At 37.6% G+C, this 24616-nt stretch overlaps 3 protein-coding genes and 1 long non-coding RNA gene across 6 annotated transcripts; 1 reads left to right on the plus strand and 3 right to left on the minus strand.

Moving 5' to 3' along the window:
• Positions 1 to 1910: 1910 nt before the first annotated feature.
• Positions 1911 to 7534, minus strand: LOC126620051 (FRIGIDA-like protein 5). Of its 2 annotated transcripts, XM_050288513.1 has the most exons (5): positions 5530 to 7534; positions 4227 to 4784; positions 3367 to 3539; positions 2542 to 3273; positions 1911 to 2406 (listed from the first exon to the last, which is right to left on the minus strand). In XM_050288513.1, the coding sequence occupies exons 1-5, from the start codon at positions 7355 to 7357 to the stop codon at positions 2215 to 2217; spliced, it is 3483 nt and encodes a 1160-aa protein (XP_050144470.1). In that variant the 5' UTR covers positions 7358 to 7534; the 3' UTR covers positions 1911 to 2214. The 2 variants fall into 2 exon arrangements, with proteins under 2 accessions (XP_050144470.1, XP_050144469.1); XM_050288512.1 differs by having other exon boundaries at positions 1911 to 3273.
• A 3087-nt stretch (positions 7535 to 10621) lies between these two features.
• Positions 10622 to 16345, minus strand: LOC126620053 (FRIGIDA-like protein 5). 2 transcript variants are annotated; one of them, XM_050288515.1, is made up of 4 exons: positions 14128 to 16345; positions 12745 to 13287; positions 11560 to 11732; positions 10622 to 11475 (listed from the first exon to the last, which is right to left on the minus strand). In XM_050288515.1, exons 1-4 carry the CDS (start codon positions 16127 to 16129, stop codon positions 10870 to 10872), a joined length of 3324 nt encoding a protein of 1107 aa, XP_050144472.1. In that variant the 5' UTR covers positions 16130 to 16345; the 3' UTR covers positions 10622 to 10869. The 2 variants fall into 2 exon arrangements, with proteins under 2 accessions (XP_050144472.1, XP_050144473.1); XM_050288516.1 differs by having other exon boundaries at positions 14140 to 16343.
• A 2082-nt stretch (positions 16346 to 18427) lies between these two features.
• On the plus strand, positions 18428 to 18920 carry LOC126620060 (uncharacterized). Its single transcript, XR_007622232.1, has 3 exons — positions 18428 to 18442; positions 18506 to 18735; positions 18771 to 18920. It is a non-coding gene; the product is annotated as an uncharacterized LOC126620060 (long non-coding RNA).
• LOC126620058 (uncharacterized) lies at positions 18639 to 21128 on the minus strand. Its single transcript, XM_050288523.1, has 4 exons — positions 20971 to 21128; positions 20334 to 20445; positions 20007 to 20232; positions 18639 to 18927 (listed from the first exon to the last, which is right to left on the minus strand). The coding sequence occupies exons 1-4, from the start codon at positions 21126 to 21128 to the stop codon at positions 18899 to 18901; spliced, it is 525 nt and encodes a 174-aa protein (XP_050144480.1). The 3' UTR covers positions 18639 to 18898.
• Positions 21129 to 24616: the final 3488 nt, after the last annotated feature.

Raw genomic sequence — 24616 nt, forward strand, 5'->3', positions numbered from 1 at the left:
ACTAAAAACAATAACACACGTAACTATATTATCAACGTTAAAGATGAAAAATTGTTAGATCTAACGTTTTAGGCATACAAAAGTGCTATCACACACTCATTTTTACCTCCAGCACATTCTTGTAAATTTTTTACTTGATATTTTTCAATTCATTCGATCCGACGATCGAAGAATAGGAAGGCTATCATATGCATAAATGTTATCTTGTTTGTCTGGCGACGAAAGAATAGTCATTCACTCGTAATTTTACTATCGATAATTGAGATTAAAACATTAAAAATATTAATCCAAAAAGTAAACTCATTGCCAGAAATGCGATTTGCATCCCATGTGAAGATGGTACTACATTGCACAAAAATGGAAAAAAAGAAAGAAAGAGAGAGGGTACTAGTAGCTAGTAGCCTAGTACTACATTTAAGGGAAAAAAACACAAGAGAGATCTGACATTGGTGGGTCCGGCACCAAATCCTTATTCGAAATTGTTTGTATCCGATTGCCAGCTTTTCTGGAAATCTTCAGCGAGATAATATATATTGTCTTCTTTTTTCTTTTCGGTTTGCAGGGCTGACTCAGCATTCACCAAAACAGGAAATTTTTGTCTCTTGTCAATGAATGAGTTATGAAAATAACCATTAGTTCTTCAACTTATTATTAGAGTAATGATCGTTTAATTAAATTAGAGTAATGATCGTTTAATTAAAAATGCATAACCATTAGTTCTTCAACTTATCAAAATGTGTAGCTATGATCTTTTTCGTTAGTTTCATCAGAATTTTGTTAAAATAAATTATGTTGGAATGACCATTGCTACAATTAGGTTAAAGTTGATAGACTATTGCTCTAATTGGGTTAAAGTCAATTTCTCCAGTTGGATTGAAGTTGAGGGACCAATGGTAATATATTTTTAGTTGAGGGACCATAACTATATGTTTTGATAAGGAACCATAGCTACATGTTTTGATGAGTTGAGGGATCAATGGTAATGAATTTTTAATTGAGGGACTATTGCTCTAATTGAGTTAAAGTTAAAAGACTATTGTTACAATTTACTCTATATGAAATCAATATATTAAAGCATGACGTTTTGTACTAATGAAATAAAGAAAAAAAATTGGATAAAAACTTAAACGTTCTTATTTCATTAGTGCAAAATGCTAACATGACGATGGTTGTGCCATGCAAGTCTATCCTGAATAAAAAATTAACAATAATCCACCACTCTCTAATTAGTTAAACATGAGGGCTAATGATGATCAGTTGATAACAAACGATTACGAGGAGAACGTATGGAAAGAAACTTACTTATATCCGAGGTTTAGAGCTTGTGTAAGTATTTTTAAAATGATTGAAATGGTTTTTAGATAAAAATATTTTTGGGTTCCAAAAACACTTCAAGTGTTTTCTGCAAGAAGCACCAGTTATGTGTTTCTTCTAGGAATCACTTAAGCACTTTAACTGTTTTTCAGTATTTACTTGCATTTTTATTAAGAATTTATTTCAAAAACATTTTTACCATAAACCCCTTTCAGCTATTTTAAAAACACCTTCAAATAAGCTCTTAGTTAAGGGAACTTTAACGAAAAGCACTCGGTACTGTTCACTTTAACGAAAAACCACATTTTTACACTAAAAAGCCAATCCTGATACTATTCACTTTACCCTTTATTTTGTCTTTATCATTAAAACTCAAAGTTTTCAAACCCTTTTCATTAGTTTTTCTCTTAGTTAATCCATATGGGCCCGCATCCTTAAATTTGTGATTTGATATCAATGTTGGAGAGTTAAATGCTGTGATTTGATATCAATGTTGAAGAATTAAATGCTTTAATCCGAACTCTTAATATCAAATTTAAGGTTGTGTGACCATCCTCGAAGACAATACATCATTGTATAGTATGTATACCAGGAAGTTATTGAAGCAATATTCCAAACTAATCACATACTTCCGCCGTTTTAACTTTTTCTCACGTATTCATGTACGTGAGTAACTTGAAATACCGCCACCAAGACCTCGTCTATAAACATCGAACATCTATATTAATGTTTTCAAAATACTAGTCCAACTACGTCAGAGATTTCTAAAACTCTTGGATCCAAAAAAGCCAAGCGAAGATTTCTACAACTGAGCCACAAGAGGGTGGCAAAAATCAAAATTAGCACCGCACGCATTGGTCCTTCAAGGTTAGCATGCATGGCTGGTTCTTCGTACTAGGTTTAATAATAGCCATATGTCCGAGGGTTGGGCCAGAACATGTACATATAGGCAGGAGGGATGGTCGACATTCCGTACGGTGTAACTGCGGATACATGTGTCCGAGGACGTTTACTTTGACGTTGTTGCCGTTGAAATGTAGAGCCGGAAGCGCTGGCACCGCGCTTCTTCCCGTTTTTCTCCTCTTGTTCGACCTTGGAGGCAAGAGATTTCTTCTCGGATTTCTCCTCTTGCTCGACCTTGGAGGGTGATGGTTTCTTCTCCGTTTTGCTCTCTTGTTCGACCGTGGATGCAAGAGAGGGGTTCTCCGTTTTCTCCTCTTGTTTGACCGTGGAGGCATGAGATGGGTTCTTCTCTGTTTTCTCCTCTTGTTCAACTGTGGAGGCAAGAGACGGTTTCTTCTCCGCTGTATCATCTGGTCCAACCTTGGAGGCAAGAGAGGGTTTCTTCGCCTTTTTCACCAGTTTCTTCACTTTATTCACCTCTTTTCTGACCTCGGAGGCAGGAGACGGTTTCTTCTCCTCCTGGCCGACCTTGGAGGAAGGAGGGGATTTCTTCACTTCCTGTCCGACCTTGAAGGAAGGAGAGGCTTTCTTCTCTTCTTGTCCAACCGTGGAGGAAGGAGACTGGTTCTTCTCTTTTTCCCCCTCTTGTCCAGGAGAAGGTGCCTTCTCTTTTTTCCCCTCTTGTCCGACCTCGGAGGCAGGAGACGGTTTCTTCTCCTCCTGTCCGACCTTGGAAGGAGGGGATTTCTTCTCTTTCTGTCCGACCTTGGAGGAAGGAGAAGCTTTTCTCTCCTCTAGTCCAACCTTGGGGGAAGGAGACTGGTCCGCTTTTTCCCCCTCTTGTCCGACGTTGGAGGCAGGAGACGGTTCATTCACCTCTTGCTTAACCTTGGACACAAGAGATTGCTCACAACGTCTCCAGTTCTCCTTCATTTTTACCAGCTCAACTATCAGTATATCGATGCCCTTGGATGGGTAATCAGACTCGAGGTTGTAATCTTGGAAGCATTGAGTCACAGCTCTTAGATCAGCTATTAAGTGGTCTACAACCTCCTCCTGTGAGCAAAAGCCATGCCGGATCAGCATTTAAATTGGATGGCTTAGATTCAGGAAGCAGATATCAAATGGTCCAAAAAAGAGTGAAAGTACCTTTTCATCAAGTGATTTCTTTTTCCTCCACATTGTCCTGCAAGACTTCCTTGCACCCTCCACATATTCTTTTAGAAGCGGTACCGGGGGTAACTTTTCAGCTATCTTGAAGGTGCAAATAAGTCTAGCAGCCTCTAAAAGTTGCTTCCTCTCAATTAGCTTCTTAACAAATTCTGTTACACGTAAAACGGAATTGCGTGATCATCAAACTGTTCAAGAGACGTTTCAAAAAAAGAACTGCACTCAATGAGCAAATGCATTAACAAAAGAAATCATATTTAAGATGGAAAAGAAATAACAATCATAACTATGCCGGAAAACACAGTTCCGTGAGAAAACACATGTTTAAACGATACTCTCATCTAGGAGAGGATATTTCCACAAACTAAATTCCGAACCAATCAAAAGACACATTTCTGCAAAAATTTACAGAGCTCCCGAAAAACATGAGCTTACAATGTAGAACAAATCCAGACAAAACCAGCCAAAAGCAATCTCTAAACAAGATTTTACTTAACTTTGTCATGCATTTTCCTATCTCTCATCTCGTCTACTCTTCGGTTTCTAACTCATTATCCAGCCATTTGATAATACCCAGTAGCTCCTGGCGGCAGTGTAAAACCAATCCACGATAACTAGGTTTAAGAACCCGAAGATAACTATTCAAGAACCCAAATATAACTATTTTTAAGAGCACAATATAACTATGAGTCTATGACATCTAGGACACTGTAGTTAAAAACTTTAGCCAAAATATTGCGTAGTTCAGAAGAAATTAAATACCATTCCAAGAAATAAATGACCAATAGTAAGTGGAGCACAAACAGAACACTATGAAAGCCAATTTTCAAGAAATTTACCTGGGACAAAACCAAGTGTCTGGCATATTTTTAGGGCCTGCTTATGCTGACAAATCATCCCAAGAATCTTTTTGATCTCATCTTTCTTTAAGCGATAAAGCAATCCGTATGTAGCTAAAAACTGCAAATATCCCAAACTCTCCAATGAATTTTCAGTGTTGCCTTTCATTTTTGCTTCCCACGTGTATGCTAGCTTGATTGCATCCTCTTTCTCATGAGGTCCAACATTCGGAGAGACTCTCATTAGCTCCTCCAAAAGGTTGATCGTGCTTGACATGAAAGTTTCATCTAAAGCAACCTCTCCTCTACCCCAGTATCCAGCAAAAGATGTTTGAATCACATCCAACACAAGTTTTGCTGGGTCCGTTGACAATTGAAGAGCTGCCATCATGTCTTTTTGCATTGAATGATTTTGCTTCATATGCTCAATTAAAATCCCCTGCAAAGTCCTTGCATCAATGGTGGCACTTGGTTGAAAATTTGGAGAAGATAAAGTTGCTTCACTTTTGGCCAGTGAAGATTCCGGTTCCACAATTTTGACAGAGGTTATGCTGCACTCTATGCAATTACAATAAGGTACAAAAAAATGGCAGTAGATAGGTTACTGAGTGTAATTCTGAATTTAAGATTTTACTGAAATATTTATATCATTCCGGACCAGTTCCGTGGCACTTGTGCTTTGAGTGAAGAGATGAGGTGCGGTGGTGGTAGCATACCAATTAGGCAGAAATCTTATTTTGCATAAATGCCAAAGCATCAGATGGTATTTATGCGGAAACTGGAGAAAGTGACTGCCTAAAAATATAATTTAGCATCAAGGATGAAAATCATGAAATGATACCTGATGAGCACCATGTGTTTGGCACCAGCACTGAGGTCACGGTGAAATAAATCACAAAAAAAAAAAAAAAAAAAAAGCATGGACAAGAGATGCTAGGAGCCTCTAACAACATAGTTATAAAATGACCACACAGCAACTATACGATTTTCTGACTAGGAGACGGGATAAAGTATTTAGGAAAAATCAAATAAAAACACTTCTTTGCAGAATACAACTAGGCCTAAAAGGATCTCTTGTTTAGAGATATGCTTAAAACTCATTGCTTATTAACTTCTTAAAGTAAATGAACACTCTACGGTGGTACTCGAAAATGTGTAAGTATAAAGCAAATCTACAACGCAAGAACTATAAGCATTCAATTTCCCCTTTTTACATCTAACGCGGAAACATATTCAAATAAGGGAAAGAGAATTATACAAGTTAGAATTCAGATATAAATATGAATAAAAGAAAAAAGCTTACCAGGTGCCTTATCTGAGATGCCAAGGCTCAATCCAGTAGCCTGTGCAACGTGTGCTTGCCGACCAGCCACAAGAAGAAGACTTTGAAGCTCACTCTCAGGATAAGTGGAGGTCAAGTCAAATGTAGTAATAAGCAGCAAAAAACCCAGAACCTCCAACCCATTTTCTACTGCCACCGTCATCTTGTCCTTCCAGTCACCTGCCAACTTTCTTGCTTCTTCTCTCACCGGAGGATTAATTTGCGGTGAGACTCTCTTTAACTCCTGTAACAAAAGAATACAACTCCTCCTAATAACGCTCAAGTCAAAATCACACTCCTTATTTTCCACAACCAAACTTGAAGGGTAAAACCCTTGCATTGCATCCAAAACTAATTTGGCTGGGTCTGATGACGCTTGAAGAATCCCTGAGATTTCAGTACCCAATAAATCATGTCTCTTCAAATGCTCGTTCAGAAACAACTGCAAGTCTTTACCACTCAAGTTGATGCGGGATTGGATACTTGCGGGCAAAGGAACAGAGGGATTGTTAGCAGGATTATGTTCCAATTGCTCAATCTTCACTTGAGAATTGAGGATATTAGTCTTCTTCTCCAATGTCATTTTCTTGGAACGTTCTTCAGCGGATTTACGAATAGAATCAAACTTTTTCTGCTTAAATTCAAGCGTTCTGGCCTGTAGTTCAAGTTTCCTTTCTTTAACTTGAAGTCCATTGGAGAGTAAATCCAAACGCTTTTCATGTTCATGTATCGTTTGTTGGAGTGAATCCAAATGCTTTTCTTTCAACCGAACCTCATCGAGGAATTCATTAACCCTCATATCTATCAAATGAAGTTCCTCTAGTTTCTGCTCAAATCCTTTTTCTTTCAGTTCAAGCTTCTCTAACCATCCGCCGAGTTCCCTTTCTTTATATTCAAGTTTACAGGACCATTCCCCCATCAGTTTCTTGAGCAAACAAAAATCCCTCTCTTTCAACTCCAATTCCCTAATTGCATTCTCTCTGGATTCCAGTGTATTAGAGCATTCGGCCAATGACTTCCGAATCAAACTAAGTTTCTCCTCTTTCGATTTCATCTCTTCCTCACATCCTTTGATCGATTTCTCAATCAAACCGAGTTTCTCCTTTCTCAATTTCATCTTCTTGTCACATTCTTCAATCGATCTTTCCGCCCTTCTAATCTCCTCCTCTCTCAAATCATACACTTTCTTCCGCTCCTCAATCGACTCCACAATCGAATTTAACCGCCTCTCTTTCAACTCAATATCATCTCCGTACTTGCTCAACACCGTCCTGACCTCTTCCACTTCCTTCTCTTTAGCCTCAATCTCTACAGACCTCTCTTCCGCATTTTTCACAAACCAATTCAATATCTTTTTCCGCTCTTCGATACATCTATCAATCGAATCCCGCTCCCTCTCCTTCTCTCTAACCAAGCTCTCAACTTCCGAAACTTGCCTCTTTTTAACATCAATCGACAAATCAACCGATTTCAAGCGGAGCTTACCTGATTCATACTCCTTCACTTTCTCCGCAATCGACTTCTCGATTCCGCGCAATTCCAAAGCTTTGGCCGCCATCTCCAAGTCAAACCTCAACTCCGACGCCTCCAGCCGCTTCCCAAGATCGTCCATCTCCTTCTCGCGGTTCTCGAGTTCTTGTAATCGGGTCCGGATCTCGCTACGGGTCGACTCGAAGTGCTCCTCGAGCTCCTTCCACTGCACAGAAAACAGAACGACGGAGTTCGCTTCGGTATGCAAGCTCTCGTACGCTCTGCAGAGGCTGCTCTGCCTCTCCTCCGAGATTCTCAAATCCGACTGAATCTTCTCCATTCTTTGCGCTAGTTGCAAAATTTAACCGCGCGGACGCAGCCGCAGTTGGCGGACGAAGTGGCGGAGCTGGAAGAAGAAGGCGAAGAGAAACCCTAGCGCCGTGTGGAGATTTTCCCGCCTTTGTGACGGTTCGGTTTCTTAAAAACCCTAACAGAGTAACGAGAGTGCAGAGAAAAGAGAGCGTTTGTGTATTGTTCAACTACTATGTTCACGTATTTTGCTATATAGATTAAGGGAGGGACACCCAAAGCATGCAATTTGCCACGTGTCCAACTATTTCGTCCTAGTCGTAGAGAAATTTTTAAATGTAACGGGAACACAAGTGGTACACCACATGTTTTAATATGAATGGTGGGAAATTTTATATTTTAAGTTATTAAATTTTTAACACACTGTTGACCCTAGAAATTACAAAACCTACGTGGCGCGCAGGCCGAATATATTCTAAGCTAACTACGTCCTTCGGTGATTGCGGGGCGTGCCAACTCGTCGGCCGAGGCTCGGCCGAGGAGTAAATTTGTTGATGTTGCGTTGAGCGCGCTGCTGACTTCTGTGTCTTGCGATTGCGGCCGAGGAAGGAACAATTCTCGGCCTCTTGGGCTCTCGAGCCTGAAGACAAGGCTGCTAATTTGCGAAGTTCACGAACCGAATTCGGCTTACAATGTGCCGAATGTAATAACTGTAACACCCCACCTCGCCGAGAAGGCTAATGAGATGACCTCGACCAACAAGGATTCGAAAACCCTTCTCGACCGAGACTTGGATAGGCAGTCGACCGTTCTCGCCGCAGTGCTGTTGATGCCAACGGAAGATACTGCGAGACCGACCGACTCTACGGTGACAGAGCTATCTATGCCGACTTAAGATATCACCGGTTGCTTCCACAGTGCTGTTGATGCCAACGGAAGATGTGTCAGCGAAAAAGGAAAAGAAAAAGATCTCAAGTTGTGAGAGTTTGCGCAGGGCAATTTTGTATTGATTTTTGTCGGGGCTCTACCCGTTGTTTGCGACTCTGTATTTATAAGTATCATCCTCATCCTGACGGCTCGCGTTGTAAAGCTGCCGCCAACATCAAAGTCCTCCTTCATAACAATCTCATGCAAAAAGATTGTTATCACTTACCAACATGTAACCACCTCTTGCTAATTAATAGCATATTAGCATATACCAATTAGTGCCGATAAGCATCTTGACTTGAAATAATGATATGCATGCATGGCTCCACCAAATCCACTCACACGTGGCTATCCATCTCCAATTTAACATCTTCATCTTTATGCAAGCATTAATATCTCTGCCAATTTCCATTTGCCAACAATGCAATAGTGTATTAGGACTCTTAATAACGTGCTCTGATGCTCCCAATCCACCACGCGTCTTAACTCCAAGAATCCCAAATCAAATTGAACTACATTTACATCTCATCCATCTTGTACCAGGAAAAAATCAAGATAATTCATCATTAAAAAATAATTATTATGATAGAAAATCATAATATTATCCCTTAACAAAAATATCTTCACTTTTCCATCTGACGGTCGAGAACTATGCTCACTCAACGGCCTTGATTACATGGGCCGATGGTGTAAATTTGGGTCCAAACACACACATATCCCACCATTTATTTAGTGACATGTGATATACCATCCCGTATATCAATCACACTAAAAAATCTCTCGAATTGTTTTCTTTCATATTTAGTCTTTTTTTTTTTAAAGGATATTTAGTCATTTAATTGACTGCATTTTTCCCACCACGCTACTATTTATCCTGTTGAACGGATTTAAATTTTAAAATTTGTAAATGGATAATGGATTGATATCAATCTCAAAATTTTAATAAATCTCATAATAATAATTTGAATATTGTTGACAAATTAAAATGTCGATTTTGCTCAACCCAATCTTAAGGATAAAAAATCTTGTATTTCATATTCGCACGCTCGATAAACGAATTTTTATCCTCTGAACAACACTTGAAGAAAGCCCAGGGCTTATTTAAAAGTTATTTAAAATGATTAAAAAAATTTTGGTGAAATTATTTTTGATTTCCAAAATACTTTCAGTCATTTTAATCTCATTCCTAAAAATCTTTATATTTTTAGGAAAAATAATGAAAAATGTTAGAAAACTTTGAGTTTTAATGATAAGGATAAAATAAAGGCTAAAGTGAATAGTACAAGTATTGACATTTTAGTGTAAAAATGTGATTTTTCGTTAAAGTGAACAAGTACATGAAGTTTTTCGTTAAAGTTTTTCTCTTAATTTGGTGTTTTAAGTTGTGGTGCACAACATGAATGCATTTCAATGATTTTGGTTTTTGTTAATCACAACCAAGGTCTAAAATATCGAGGATATCGGAAATATCAGTAGTCCAAAAACACGGAAATTTCGATGGAAATATCGGGATATTATCGATATCAATAAAAATTGAATAAAAACCATCGAAATTGTAAGACAAATTTGGAAATTTTTATTAAAACTTTGCAGGATATTTATTTAGTCAATTATCTATTAGTTTATCACAAAAAATTGGAAGGAAATGCATTGCATGATGAATTTAACTGATATAAGTTGATTATATAGCGAGGTGGTAAGCATTGTGAGTGTAGAAAATATGTAGTAATTAATGAAAGAAGTTTAAACACACCATAATCATTTATATATAATAAATTAGTACAATATTTTACACTTTATACATTGCATGGTAAGATAGATGAGTGATTTAGTACCACATAAAGTTCCTATCAAGGTCTAAAATATCGATGATATCGAAAATATCGGTAGTCCAAAAACACGAAAATTTTGATGAAAATATCGGGATAATATCGATATTTTAGAACTAAATCAAAGTCACATTTTGTGCACGTGAGAAAGAAAGAAGTTGTTCATGTGTTAACAAAACACGTCACTTATTACTATGGTTTAATAATATTCCTCTTCACTTGTAAGTGAGAGATCTTCGGGATGAAATTGAACCATGGCTAGTCCAGTGTGAGAAAACATTAAGACTTGTTTGGAAGTGCTTTTAAAATAACTGAAAGCGTTTTTTGTAAAAATGTTTTTGGAACCAATCATTCGTAAAAATCCAAAGTGGATCATAAAAAACACTTTAGGTGCTTTCTGAAAGAATCAAAGATATGGTGCTTTGATCAATTTCATCAAAACATTTTCAGTTATTTTAAAAGCACTTTCAATCAAGCTATATAAGGTTGTGAATTTAGGAGAAGCAACTCTAAATCAAGTTTGGACCCAAAAACAAAAAAACAAAAAAAACCAACACTATAAAAACAAAGGCTATTTACAATAGTCAGGTCAGATTATGTTGCTTCTCCTAAATAGTTGTAGTGCAACTTACAGAAGACAGCGAGCTGCCAACCTATTGTGCCACCATAAAAACTAAGGGTACATTACGAGGAAGGTATCCGTAAGCAGCATTGCGCGCTAGGACGGGACTTCAGAGTTGTGCAGCGGTCTTTCGTGGTTAGTACGTATAGCAGGTTCATACTCGGTCTAATCAGGATTCGGCATGGCTTTAAAAACTCTCCCCAGGCAACGGACCTGGCTTCCGATAGCCTGGGGTGATTGGTGGCGATGAATAGAATGTACGGAAGCAGATGTCTGATGATACATATTTCGACGCTGTTGTGGTGGTTGAATCGAGCAAGGCAAAGTGTTGGGTCTACGTTTCTTGCCTCTACTGTGTTCTTCTGGTTCAGCGTGGGAGGGAACAGATCTTTTCTGCTCTTGTCCCTCAACAGTATAAGCAAAAGGCTTTTCCGCCCCTTGTTCAACATTGGAGGCAAGAGGTTTGATCTGCTCTCGTCCCTCAATTCTAGGGGAAGGAGACTTTTTCTGCTCCCGTCCCTCAACTTTGGAGGCAGGAGACTGTTTCTGCTCTTGTCCCTCAACCTTGGAGACCGGAGAATTTTTCTTCCATCGTTGTTCAACCTTGGAGGGAGGAGATGTCATTTGGCGTCTGCGATGATTATTCATTTTTTCCAGAAAAGCTATTTGTGTTTCAATGAACCTGGAAGGGTACTCGGACTCGAGGTTGCTATCTTTGATACATTGAATCACAACTCTAAGAGCAGCAATCTGGTTGTTTACACACTTATCCTGTGAACAAAGGTAAAAAGTATGAGTCAGTAAATGTATATTTACATTGAAGATATCGGATGTCGAAAGAAAATACAACGGTACCTTTTCAGAAAATAATTTATGTCCCTTGCTCATTTGAATGCACGACAACTTTGCATTCTCCACAAATTCTTTCAAGAGTGGTACTGGTGGGAACTTGTCAATTAACTTAAACGGGCAAATTAATCGAACAGCCTCAATTAGTTGGTTCTTTTCAACAAGATCCCGAATGATATCTGTTACATATAAAACGGAATTGCAGAATTTATCAAAACTGCTCCAAAGAAGTTTCAAGACGAAAATATCATAGTAGCGCCACCCAAACATAAAGAAGGTAACGTTGACAAATGCATTGACAAGAGGAAGAAAATTTAAGATGGAAAAAGATGCAAGTTAAAACAGAATCAAAATTATGCAATTGTTAGTAAATTGAGAAATTATTATTTGTTCACTGGAAAAAAAAAAAAATTGAGCAACTTGGAATCCCTTTGTTTTGAGAACAAGCATCATCATACTCCGGAAATTTGTAACCCTGCACTTTTCACAAAAGGATTTGAACAGAAACAGAAAACTACCTATCAGATTAATCCACCAAGATTGCAAAATTTATCAGTGAATCAAACAGCTACCAGTCCAACATGTGTCTCTCAATAAAGCCGTCTTTCGAGCTTGTAATTGCAGCATTCTTTTCAAAATTATGATCTACACCCTACTTTCCAATAAAAAAAGGGCTGGAGAGTAGGATGGGGTCTAACATCTTGAGGAAGAAAGATTATAGAAGGTTGAGAAAGCTTCACTCTTGACATTGAAGAACAGGGATGAACAGATGAAGTTCTTTCATTTATGTTTCAATTGGAAAGAAATAAGAAAGACTGAAAATAGTTTTAAGCCACTATTTTGTATTTGACACATTGCATGGTGATATTAAAAGCTTAGTTTGGTTAAGTGAGGATGGATTAGGAATTTAGGATAGAAGCCACTACCATCTCAATCACCTATAAAGCATTAAATAACGCCCGAGCCATCAGCTCCTTCAGGCAGTATAAAACCAACAAAGAAGTAACTATCACACTAAGGGGCACAAAAAGGGAATCTAGGACACTTATAGTGACTGATACCTATGGCCAAATTCTTCTCAAAAAAAAATACCTATGGCCAAATTTTGCGAATTTTCAAAGAGAATTTAAATAGCATGCCGATAAACTAATTTGAGTAACTACCACACAGAAATTAATTTAATAAACTTACCAGGGATCTTATCAGCTAAACCAAGTGTCTGACATATTTCTAGCGCCTGCTTCTGATGAGAAATCCTTCCAAGAAACACTAAAGTCTCTCTATTAAACATGGAAAGCAGTCCATATGTAGCTATGAACTGCAAAAAACCCAAAAGCTCAAGGGGTTGGGTACTGGCACCAATTTTTGATTTCCAATTGACTGCTAGCTTTAGAGCATCTATGTTAACATGAGGTCCAACATGCGGTTTAATTTTCATCAGCATGTCGAGTAGTGAAATGTATTTTGCCATGACAATTTCTTTAAAACCAGCATCCTCTATTGTGCAGTATTTATAAAAAGAAGTTTGCATCACATCCATCACAAACTTTTCTGGTTCTGATGACGATTGAAAAGCAGCCCAAGTTTCAGTCTGTATCAAACAATCCCTACTGAAAAGCTCATTTAAAAACCCCTGCGAATGAGTAGCATCTGTGGTGGCAGTTAGTTGAAGATTCGGAGAAGAACAAGTTCCTGCATTGTTTGCCAGTGAAGATTCCGGGGCCTCAATTGTGGCTGTGGGTAAGAAACAAAGAAAATGCAGTTGGCAGGTTAGAGAGTGAATAGTTCCAAATGTAACATATCAAATGTATCTAGAGCATTGTGTCCCGTTGTGCTTTGAGTCAATCAATAAGGTGTGGTGTGGGTGTGGTGGTCATAAGCTCTCACTTCAGAATCCTATCAAAGCAAAACGTACTTGTTTTGCAAACTTGAGAGCATAAGATGGTATTATGGGCAAATTGGACATCACGATGGCCTAAAAGACCAATTCAGAAGTATATGTAAAATGTGCAATAAGAGGATCTAAGATGAAATGGCATCAAAAGAAGATGAGATAAATGAGAAGAAAACTTGAAGCATGTTATGAAAAACCAATTAAGAAGTACATGAAAAAATTGCAATAAGATTAATTTCCAAAAAAAAGAAGAAGAGATTCTTCTGAGATATGTGAAGAGAACTAGATACACTACGTAATTGCAAGATAATTTGTCATCTTTGCAAAATATGACAACCGTTGCAAAAATTTCTGAAGGGACTAGTAAACAATCCTGCTCTAAACTGCAGACACTATAAGGCATGTCGAATAGGAAAATTTTCCATTCTTAATCGGAAGAGATAAGTTTCCTTAGTGAAAAATTCATCTTCTATGGACAACAAACGAGCCCTTAAAAGGCATCATTGCTGCTGATACACAGTTCTACTTATTGACTGAACAACAGTGAGAAACATAATAGGAACATTCGACTTTTCAAAGTAAATCAGGAAACCATTCATATATGTATGCAATAAAATAAAAAGACAACATAAGCAAATTAGAAAGTTAGATATAAATATGAACAAGCAAAAAGATTTTACCAGGTGCCTCACCAGTCATACCAAAAGCCCAGGATAATTCAGTTGTACGTTCATCCTTAGCAACAATCGCACAAAGACTTTGAAGCTCCTTCGCATCATAAAACGAGGTGATTCCATATGTACTAACAAGCCGCAGAAAACCCAAAACCTCCAAGCAATTGTCCGTCCTCATTTTAACCTTCCAATCACCTGCCAACTTAATTGCTTCCTCTCTCACCTCAGGGTTAATTTGGGGGGAGACACTCTTTAAATTCTCCAACAGAAGGCTACAAGTCATCCTAGTAATGCTCTCAAAATCACACTCGCTTTCGTCCACACTTGAATTTGCATGGTAAAACCCTTGCATAGCATCCAAAACTAATTTTGCCGGGTCTGGTGACGCCTGAAGAACAGCTGAGATTTCACTACCCAATACAACATATCTCTTCAAATGCTCATTTATGAACAACAGCAAGCCTCTACCATCCATATTGACGCCGGACTGGTTACTTGAGGTAGAAGGAACAACAGCATTGTTGGCAGGGATATGTTCCAATTGCTCAATTTTCACTTGAGAAACAAGAATACTAGTATTCTCTTTCGATTTCAGGTTTTGGGTGCGTTCCTCGGAGATTTTTTTTATCGAATCAAATCCTTTCTGCTTCAGTTCAAGCTCTTTGGCCTGATCTTCAAGTTGCCTCTCTTTCAATTCCAAGTTTTTGGCGCGTTCTTCAGTGGATTTTTTTATCAAATCAAGTTCTTTCTGCTTCAATTTGAGCTCTTCGTCAAGGTCTTGAAGTCGGTTCTCTTTCTGTTCAAGTACCTGCGAGATAGATTCCAAACACCTTTCGCCTTCTTTCAACTTTTGGAGTTCCCCAGCTTTTAACTCGACAATTCTCTCTCCCAATCTAACTTCCCTCTCTTTAACCTCAAGCCTACAGGACCACTCCTCCAATGATTTCTCACGCAAGCTCAAATCTTTATCTTTTTTCGAGTCTATTTCCCTAATCCTTTTCTCTCTTGATTCCAGCGCATTCGAGCACTCCGCTAAAGACTTATCAATCACAACAAGTTTCTCCTTTTTCAGCTTCAACTCCTTGTCTCGTTCTTCAACCGCCCTTTCCGCCTCCGTTTTCAGCTTCTCTCTCCATTTCAACTCCTTGTCACATTCTTCAACCGCCCTTTCCGCCTCCGTTTTCAGCTTCTCTCTCCATTTCAACTCTTTGTCACATTGTTCAACCGCCCTTTGCGCCTCCTTAATTCTCTCTTCTTTAAAACCCAGCTGCTCCTCCTGGACCTTCATCAACTTTTCCGCCTCCATAATCTGCTCCCCTATCGAATTGAACTCCTTCTTGCGCTTCTCAATCGACCCGATAATCTCATTCAACTCCCTCTTCTTCAACTCAATCTCTTCGACACACTTCTCCAACGCCTCTCCAAACCCCCTCACTTCCTCCGCCTTCACCTCAGCCAATTTCGACTTCTCCTCCACCCTTCTCTCAACCCAATCCAATTTTTTCTGCCTCCGCTCAACCCGCTTCTCAATCGAATCGCACTCCCTCTTCTTCTCCACAACAAAACCCTCAGCCTCCGTCAATCTCTTCTCTTGCACCATAACCTCATTGCTACGTTCCTGAATCAATGACTGGAGAGAGTGCAAGTGGTTCTTAGCCTCTATAACCTGGTTCTTACTCTGTATAACCTCCTCAACCTTCTCGTCGATCAACCTCTGAAGCCCCCCCAACTCGTCCGCTTTCGATTCGATTTCAGAGTTGTACTTCATCTCCTTCGCCTCCAACTCCCCGTACCGCAGCCGGACCGCCGTCTCGCGGCGGGCGAGTTCCCCGAATTGCAACTCGAGCGAGTACCGAGTCGACTCGAAGTGCTCCTCCAGATCCTTCCATTGCACGGCGAAGATAATAAGCGCGGTCGCCTGCGCGTGTACGCACTCGTACGCCTTGCTCAGACTCCTCTGCTTCGTCTCCGCCTCCTTCAGTTCCGCCTCTATCTTCTCCAACTCCATTGTCTCCGCCGCCGCACAAACCCAAGTGAAACGTCGTCGTCGTCGTGCCGGAGAAGCCAATAAAAACAAGAAAACGAGAAGATCGTCGTGATCGGAATCTCTGGTCAAAGCAAGACTGCTTACCGTTCAACACAGTAGCCGGAAGCGGTAGTGGGCTAGTGGAATGAGTGGAGTGGCCACGGACGGATAGTGGAGCGAGTGGTGGGGCCACGAATGCATACAGGTCGCCACGTGTGATAATCTGGACGATTGAGTCCTTGGGCCCAATTGAATTGAATTGCTTTACTGTTTGACTTTAGCTTTGTGTGGACCCCTTTTGGACGACAATTGTTGGATTGTGAAACCATGGATGTTGAACTGCTGCAAATTCGTCGGCGATGGTAATTTCGTAAATTTACTCTAGTAAATATCTTCTCCTTTCCTCTCCGCCGTCTTTGTCTTTTTCTCATCGGCCCACCATCTCATCTGAGATATCTTTTCTGAATTCTGTTTGGAAAAAACATATGAATCTTTATCTTTTAGGCGTTCATTGTATATGTGAAGTTAATTTTTCTTAAATATTATTTGTGTTTAATTTATATTATTTTTATTAATTAATTAAATCTTTTTTGTTAATTAAAAGATGATGAAAAGATAACTTAGTCTTCTATCACACAAAAAATGATGGGCAATAATGTAATTTCATAGGTCTAAATTTTACTATTTTTTACTGAAACCTCAACTACAGGTGATGTTAAAATATCTATAATATTTAAAATTGAAAACAAAAAAAAAATCAAAAACAAAAATGTCCCACTCCCCCCCCCCACACACACCCCACGTAATCCCTTTCTCCCTCTCTCGTTCTCATTTTCTAAAAAACTGTGTACATACACACAAAGTGTGCAGATAAATGCTAGTATTAAATAAAAAATTCAAAATAACTTTTAACCGCATAATATACGATGAACGGTTAAGATATGAAGATTCTTAGGATTCTCACAATTTGAATTCGACTGGGATCCAAATCCCACCATCTTATCCCTATCATCTTTTCCTCACCGACCCAACCATCTTAACCATCGTCTTTTCGTTTTTTTTTTTTAACAAATGATATTATATACACTAAAAAAGAAGGGGTGAACTTAACTTTACAATAATCTAGCAATAATATAGTCTAAATTATCGATTTTGACAAAAATCAAACCTAAGACAAAAGAATACCACAATGGTGGTTTTTGTTGTTCATGTGAAGCGAAGATCATTCACTTGGTGAATGAAGCGGGTTAATCTCTTTTTGGCTCTCCTTGGGACTTGTTACCATCACCAATCCATTCAGACGGGTAATTTCAAGACCCATGGCTCTCCGCCTATACTGTGTAGCCATTGGCTTGAGATTCACAAATCAATGAAAAGAAAAAATTATTTCTACGAAAAAATAAAATGAGACAAGAATCTCTGGAGATCTCTTTTGGTTAGCATTTCCCTTTCAATTGAGGTCATCCCCTTTTTCATCCTCCACACATTTCGGTTGTTTAAGGCGTAATAAAAGATTCAACATAATGAGAAAGGCTTTAAGTAATTCGATCAAATCGAGAATCTCATCGTACTAAGTGGCTCTTCTCATTTTTATATTCCTTTAAATTTTCCTTTTCTCCTAACCCAATTATATTCTAACTTTTTTTATGAAAATTTTTATTTTATGTATTTTTTATTTTTATTTTGTTTTTTTTTTCTGATTTTCTGAATCAGTATAATCTTTTTTTTCAGTATAAACACACTTATTTATACGTAATACAATAAATTTACTTAAAAATAAATAAAAATTCCACTGTGTTATAAATATGTAAAGGTTAAAGAGATAACCTTTACTAGTGACAGAAGTTAAGCAGGTGTAAAATATCACACTGAAACTATAGCACAAAAGGATGACAAATAAAAGAGGGAAGAAAAGATACTGAAGTTATTAATCTTTTCTTTCTTCTCTCTTCTCTGTATTCTTTCTATATCCTTTAACTGCAGTCAGAGCGCTCTATTTATAGAGCGGCTCCATTCAAACAAGTTCTTATAGTTTGAAATTTACATCACATGACTTTGAAAATATGATCACCTTTATTTCCAAAGTCTACATCACTTTGTGTGGGTATTGAAAAACTTATGCGGGCATTCATTAAACTGCCAACGATTTCAACATTGCCAATGTTTTCAACTGTTAATGTTTTCAATACACTGCTTGACTAGCACCTTTTGAAGCCTTGCACCACGAGTCATTAAACCCGTTCAATGTCAATTGATCTTCAAAGAATGATTGTTTAGTTTGTTGGTGTCAAATAGGTTTTTTTTTTTTGTTTTGTTTTTTTTGTTTTTTTGTTTTCAGAACAAATTGGTGTCAAATAGTTGAACAATAATTTTTCGTATTGTCAAGTAGTTTAACGATAAAAATAGGTGTCAAGGTTGATCGATCGGGTGATTTAGTAACAAGGTACAAGTAAATATTGTGGGCTCTACGTCCTATGTTAGTAGTTCAGGATAAATACAATTCATGTTTCTCAACATTCTCCTCACCCTCACAACACTGGTAAGTACAATCTTGTGATTTCTCCGACATGAATCTTCTCAGTTTGAAGGTTAAAACTAAATTCTGAATCTTCTCAGTTTGAAGGTTAAAACTAAATTCTGAAATCGAAGTAAAAATTCTTGTACACGAGAGAAGGAGAAAGACTACAAATCTCAATAGGCCGATGAAGTAAACCCCAACTTTTTTCTGAAAGTTCCTTGGAGATGCGTTCATCAGGGCTTTATACGAACCACGAATGAACCTGTTAAACAATTTCAGCTAAAAGAATCAATCGGTATTGCAACAAGGATGCCGGCAAACCAAGGTGAGATAATCTTTTAGATCTCAAGCCAACCTGCCAACTACAGTTCATTTATGAATGATGGCAACTGTCTGTACACGAGATAACGAGGATGAATGGAATATTTGTCGAGAATGTTGTGAGATCATGTCAGATTCAGTCTTTCAGTGCATGAAATAATAATGAGACAGATACCAATGTAAGAAAATAAACACAGATACGCATGTAAGGAAATAAACAGATTCTTATCGGTGTCAAATTGCGATGAAGGAGCAAGCTGCAAGCACAACAAAGTAAAATGCTTCACCCCTTGCCGTTTAATTTATAAAAAAATTTGAATCACAAAGAGGTTGAGGCTTTTGATGCTATATAGGATAATACAAGTTCTCATGACGAGCTATTGGATCAACTGACGGCATTTATATTCCAAGTGTTAGGTAGTCAAAGTGAAACCCATGATCCACCCAGTAAACATTCTAGGAAACAGATACCTGAGCCCACGAGAAGAAAATACAGGGTTCGAAGGTGATACTATCCGGGCAGATTATGATTGACTTTGTCACATTTATCCAGGAAATACGGAATTCTAAGCATGGATGGACAACAAAAATTCCCAAGAATTGTCCTCTTACCGATTACTACACTTCAACGTGATACACTGCTCTAACTAAACATGAACCACCTCAAATATGCCGAAAAACATTAAAGCAACTAGCATAGGTGAGAATCATCTCATGACTAGTGGGATACAGACGGACAGTTATTCAGTAGCCCAAAATATCGTAACTCACTTTTGGTAAGATTACGAAGAGGATATAGGCAGATAACACTGCAAAGTGATGCTTAGCGTATAAGTGGATTGTGGAGGGTATAGATTCTATATAATGATTTACTCCAAAAACAATGAATTATCGCAGGTGTATCAAATTTTCTAACTTTACATGTTAAGGAGCTTATATTTGTTAAAAACAATGTCATATACAGTGTTGGCACAGAAAATGTACTCATAATTCTAAAGCACTAAACAGAGAACTACTTACACGCAGGAAGGTGGGACGTGTCGGCAGAAACAGCACAAGCAATCCCCAAGTTATGAAGAGCACCTTTTATGACTCCACATGAGAAATGGAGATGCATGTTTGGTTCTTCTGCTGCCTTGTTTTCAGCCGCCTCGGCATTTTCTTTAGACAAGTCTCCATTTTCGGAAGGATCAAGCGACATGCGTGAAACCCAACGAAACCAATTATCTTGCAATACAAAAGTACCCTACAACACAAACAAAAACCATCTTAGTCTTATCAAATTCACACATTGACAAAGAACCCCGATTCAGTATTAGTCGATTGACTCGATTCTAAACAAATTACCCTATGATTGGTCTTTAAGTTGTCAATCTGCTTCTTGAAGAGCTCGGACCAAAAGTCCTTGCAGATGAACTTAATTGCATCCAGATGATCAGTAAACCGAGGCCGCTCCATCGTGTACCTAACAAGTGAAATTTATCCATAATCACACTCCTATTCCTACAATTTACAATGAGCATTATTTTGTTAACTTTAAATTATAAGTAGACCTAGAATAGCATAGGATTCAATGCCACACACATATGCTTTACTTTCCCACGTTTTCTCAGCAACCAAACACTCTTAACAAATCATTACAAACGAAAAAAGAGAAAAAATTTCGAAATCAAACACTTCGAATTACTATTCCACATTTCTCAGCAACCAAACACTCTAACAAATCATTACAAACGAAAAAAGAGAAAAAAATTTCGAAATCAAACACTTCGAATTACTATTCCACATTTTCTCAGCAACTAAACACTCTACCAAATCATTACAAACGGAAAAAAGAGAACAAATTTCGAAATCAAACACTTCGAAAATAGGCATTTCAGATCTAAAAACCCCAAACCTGTGAGATCAAACAAATCCAATTCAATTACAATGAAATAAAGGGAAGAACTAGAGAGGGCAGGGTGGTTAGGAATAGTGTGGGGAGGTGTACCGCTCGGAGAGCTGGTGGCCGACCTGGTAGCCAATAGCGTCGATCCTACTGGCGGCGAGCTCGGGCTTGTTGGCGTATAACCGATTGCAGTACATAGAGACCATCTCTGTCAGTAGACTATCCACGCAGCTCTCTGAGACCTCTCTCCCCATCTCTCTCTCTCTCTCTAGCTCTCGCGCTCCCTGTGTATTTTCTCAGATTTTTCTCTGTAAATTGATTTTGTTTTTCATCAAAAAAAAAATTACAAAGAAAATAGATTTTGAGAGTGGATTATTGGGCTTATAGAATATGGGCTTGTTGTGGGTATGGAATAATTGGCCCATTGGGTGAACATATAACATTAGATCATCTCATAAAATAAAACTTAAAATATAAGCGTTAAACCCCCTTCCCAAATCATTTCCAACTATTGGACTAAAATAAGCTTTGAAGAGAAAATATATTTTTGGGTTAGATTCGTTCAGAAATTAAGTTTAGCTTAAATTATTCTGGACCCACCAAATTGTCATATTTCAAACTTTTCTTTTGTTTTTACTTATAATCCAACAGATGTGATCAAATCAGATCAAATTTAACGGTAAAGAAAATTTGACAGCCCAAAATCAAATCTAATGTCTAAAATATTTTTTTTTAAATCAAAATACACTTTATTTACCGAAATTTAAATATTTTTATATTAAAATGTTCATAACGATAAATTATGATAATCTACATAAATTTTATTTTCAAAAAAAATAAGGCTAAAATCATCATTTAATAATCTCGGACTAAAATTTGAAGTCATAACTATTGGAGAAGAAAAGCAGTCTATGGGTTAGGACCAAGGAAGAAAATATCGGTAATATCGGAAATATTGGTAGTCCGAAAACACGGAAATATCGATGGAAATATCGGGATAATATCGATATCGATAAAAATTACATGGAAACAATGGAAATTGTAAGAAAAACTTGGAAATTTTTATTGAAACTTTGCAGGATGTTTATTTAGTCAATTATCTATTAGTTTATCACAAAAAATTGGAAGGAAATGCATTGCATGATGGATTTAACTGATTTAAGTTGATTATATAACGAGCTGGCAAACATTGTAAGTGTAGAAAATATGTAGTAATTAATGAAATAAGTTTAAACACACCATAATCATTTATATATAATGAATTAGTACAATATTTTACACTTTATACATTGTATGGTAAGATACATGAGTGACTTAGTATCACATAGAGTGAACATGGTGAGTAGTTCAAAAGTAGATACTTGAAAAGAAATTAATCAAATTTTAGTATGATGTAATTATTTGGACTTGGTTTAAAATAGAAATTTATCATATATAATATATGTAACTGAAAAAAAAAATAATCAAATTTTAATATGATGTAATTATTTGGACTTGATTTAAAATAGAAATTTATCATATAGAATATATGTAACTGAAAAAAAATTAATCAAATTTTAATATGATGTAATTATTTGGACTTGATTTCTCTTTATACATATATTCTTCTTCCTATTTTCTAGTATTTCAGTTTAGTAAGTGATTTTAAATTTCTGAGACGAAATTCTTTTAAGAGGGGTAGATTGTTACACCCACCCCCAATTTAAATTGTATTTTCACTAAGTTTGAGTTTATCTTGCTTTTAAAATTATTTTTAGATCTTAATAGGTGTGCCCAGGGGGCCCACCTTGCTTTTGTGTCCCCGTCTCTCTTTTCTCTCAGATCTCTCTTTTCCCTCACTCTCTCATCTCTACCGTGCTCTCTCTCTGCACTCTCTGCACTCTCTCCTTCTCCCCGTGAACCAACCCACACGCCACACCCTCACTTCCACACCACTTCAACGGCGACACCTCCTCATCGCTCTCTGCACTCTCTCCTTCTCCCCGTGAACAACCCTCATTCTCCCTCTTCGCCCTCTCTGCACTCTCTGCACTCTCTGCATCTCTGCACTCTCTCCTTCTCCCCGTGAGCAACCCACACCCTCACTTCCACACCACATCAACGGCGACACCACCTCATCGCCATCTCCGTCTCTACGTCTCTGTCTCTGCCTCGGTCTCTCCGTCTCCGTCTCTGCCTCGGTCTCTCCGTCTCCGTCTCTCCCTCGGTCTCTCCGTCTCCATCTCTGCCTCGGTCTCTCCGTCTCCGTCTCTCCCTCGGTCTCTCCATCTTCGTCTCTCCTTCGATCTGGATCCTTCTTCTTCGATCTGGTTTCTGGATCCATCTTCTTCGATCTGGTTTCTGGATCCCTTTCTCACCTCTCGGCGGCGGCGACGACGACGAATGTCGCGATAATATCGCTAATATCGGTAATATCACGATATTATCGATATTATCGCGATATTTTAAAGATATTTTATTTTTACAAAAAAAAATATCGCCGGGTCAAAAAAACGATATTTCGCCGATAATATCGATATTTAATTCCTTAGGACATAAATTTTTAAGCTTTATTCCCAAGTGTTATAAATGTTCTAATGGTGAAGAATTTTTTTTTTTTATAAACACTCATTTTTTTTAGCACCATGTTAATTTATGTTATTTGATTGTGTAGACAGAAAAACGAAAAAACGGATGTTAAAATAATTTTGATATAAATAGTTTCCAAGAAAAATTAAACTATTTTTCACAAGTTGGATATATAAGATTTGAAAACCAACTTTTCTTGGATCTTCCAGATCACTTAAGTTTTACCGTCCATAATAGATTGTGTGGCCAAAATAAATTCTCTCTCTTCAACTCGTCTTCCCTTTTAATTATAGGCTCATATTTCGCAATGCATGTTATAGGCTCGATTATTGCCGTTTGTGAATTGTATGATGGTAGCCAAAGCAAGGTTAAAATGCAGTTATGAATCTTCCTAACTCTTGGAATGATAAATTATCCTGGCAAACCCCCTTTATAAAAAATAAAAAGAAGATAAATTGTTTATGATTATGGTCCTTGTAACGTGCATGAAGTCCTACATTCTTGCTCCAAACTTCTTATTTTAATGCTCGGGAGAAAGCAACAAGCCAACAGCTAATTGTAGGCTTTGGATGATACTAGCGAGTGACAATATATTTTTTTTTGGTGGCATTTTGATTGAGAGCAATCAAACTAGCAAATTCTATTAAAGAGAGAAATCAATCCAAATTTTAAGACAATTTTTGAAAATTATTAAATAAAAACAAAACCAATAATGTTGCCGCTCCACATGCTTTGGACATCCGAAAGCCATATCACATGATTCACGCATGTAATAGAAAATATCGTGTGTGGTGAATCATGATGAGCATAAAATTAATTATTTAATAATTTCATATTCCTAATATTGTCTCCAACCGAAGGGTCCAGAGGGCCAAAGGGCCAACCGGCTGGCCCAAAGCAATCAACCCTGGGCTGAGTCTGAATTTTCATTATTCCTATCAGTTATATCCGACAACATTGCACTTATTCCTGTCAGTTATATCCGACAAGCATGGTTGGCCAAAATTTCAAATACAACGTCTAGTTACTGTTGGATTCAATTTTTTTTTTGGGCCAATTTTTTTTTTAATGAATTTAATTTTTGGTTTTTAAATTTAAGTTGTAATTTTTAAATATAAGTTGTAGTTTTTAAATTTAAGTTGTTGTTGTTTTTAAATTTAAGTTGTTGTAGTTT

The sequence above is a fragment of the Malus sylvestris genome, chromosome 4, assembly GCF_916048215.2.
Source record: "Malus sylvestris chromosome 4, drMalSylv7.2, whole genome shotgun sequence".
Taxonomy (NCBI): domain Eukaryota; kingdom Viridiplantae; phylum Streptophyta; class Magnoliopsida; order Rosales; family Rosaceae; genus Malus; species Malus sylvestris.

Coding starts and splice junctions, on each gene's coding strand:
- LOC126620051 (XM_050288512.1), bottom strand. CDS start 7,357: ATGGAGAAGATTCAGTCGGATTTGAGAATCTCGGAGGAGAGGCAGAGC. Junction 4,785..5,529: donor CATCTCAGATAAGGCACCTG/GTAAGCTTTTTT, acceptor GTAATTGCATAG/AGTGCAGCATAACCTCTGTC. Junction 3,540..4,226: donor GACACTTGGTTTTGTCCCAG/GTAAATTTCTTG, acceptor TACGTGTAACAG/AATTTGTTAAGAAGCTAATT.
- LOC126620053 (XM_050288515.1), bottom strand. CDS start 16,129: ATGGAGTTGGAGAAGATAGAGGCGGAACTGAAGGAGGCGGAGACGAAG. Junction 13,288..14,127: donor TATGACTGGTGAGGCACCTG/GTAAAATCTTTT, acceptor TCTTACCCACAG/CCACAATTGAGGCCCCGGAA. Junction 11,476..11,559: donor ATAAATTATTTTCTGAAAAG/GTACCGTTGTAT, acceptor CTTTGTTCACAG/GATAAGTGTGTAAACAACCA.
- LOC126620058 (XM_050288523.1), bottom strand. CDS start 21,128: ATGGGGAGAGAGGTCTCAGAGAGCTGCGTGGATAGTCTACTGACAGAG. Junction 20,233..20,333: donor ACTTAAAGACCAATCATAGG/GTAATTTGTTTA, acceptor TTTGTGTTGTAG/GGTACTTTTGTATTGCAAGA. Junction 18,928..20,006: donor CACGTCCCACCTTCCTGCGT/GTAAGTAGTTCT, acceptor ATTGTTTAACAG/GTTCATTCGTGGTTCGTATA.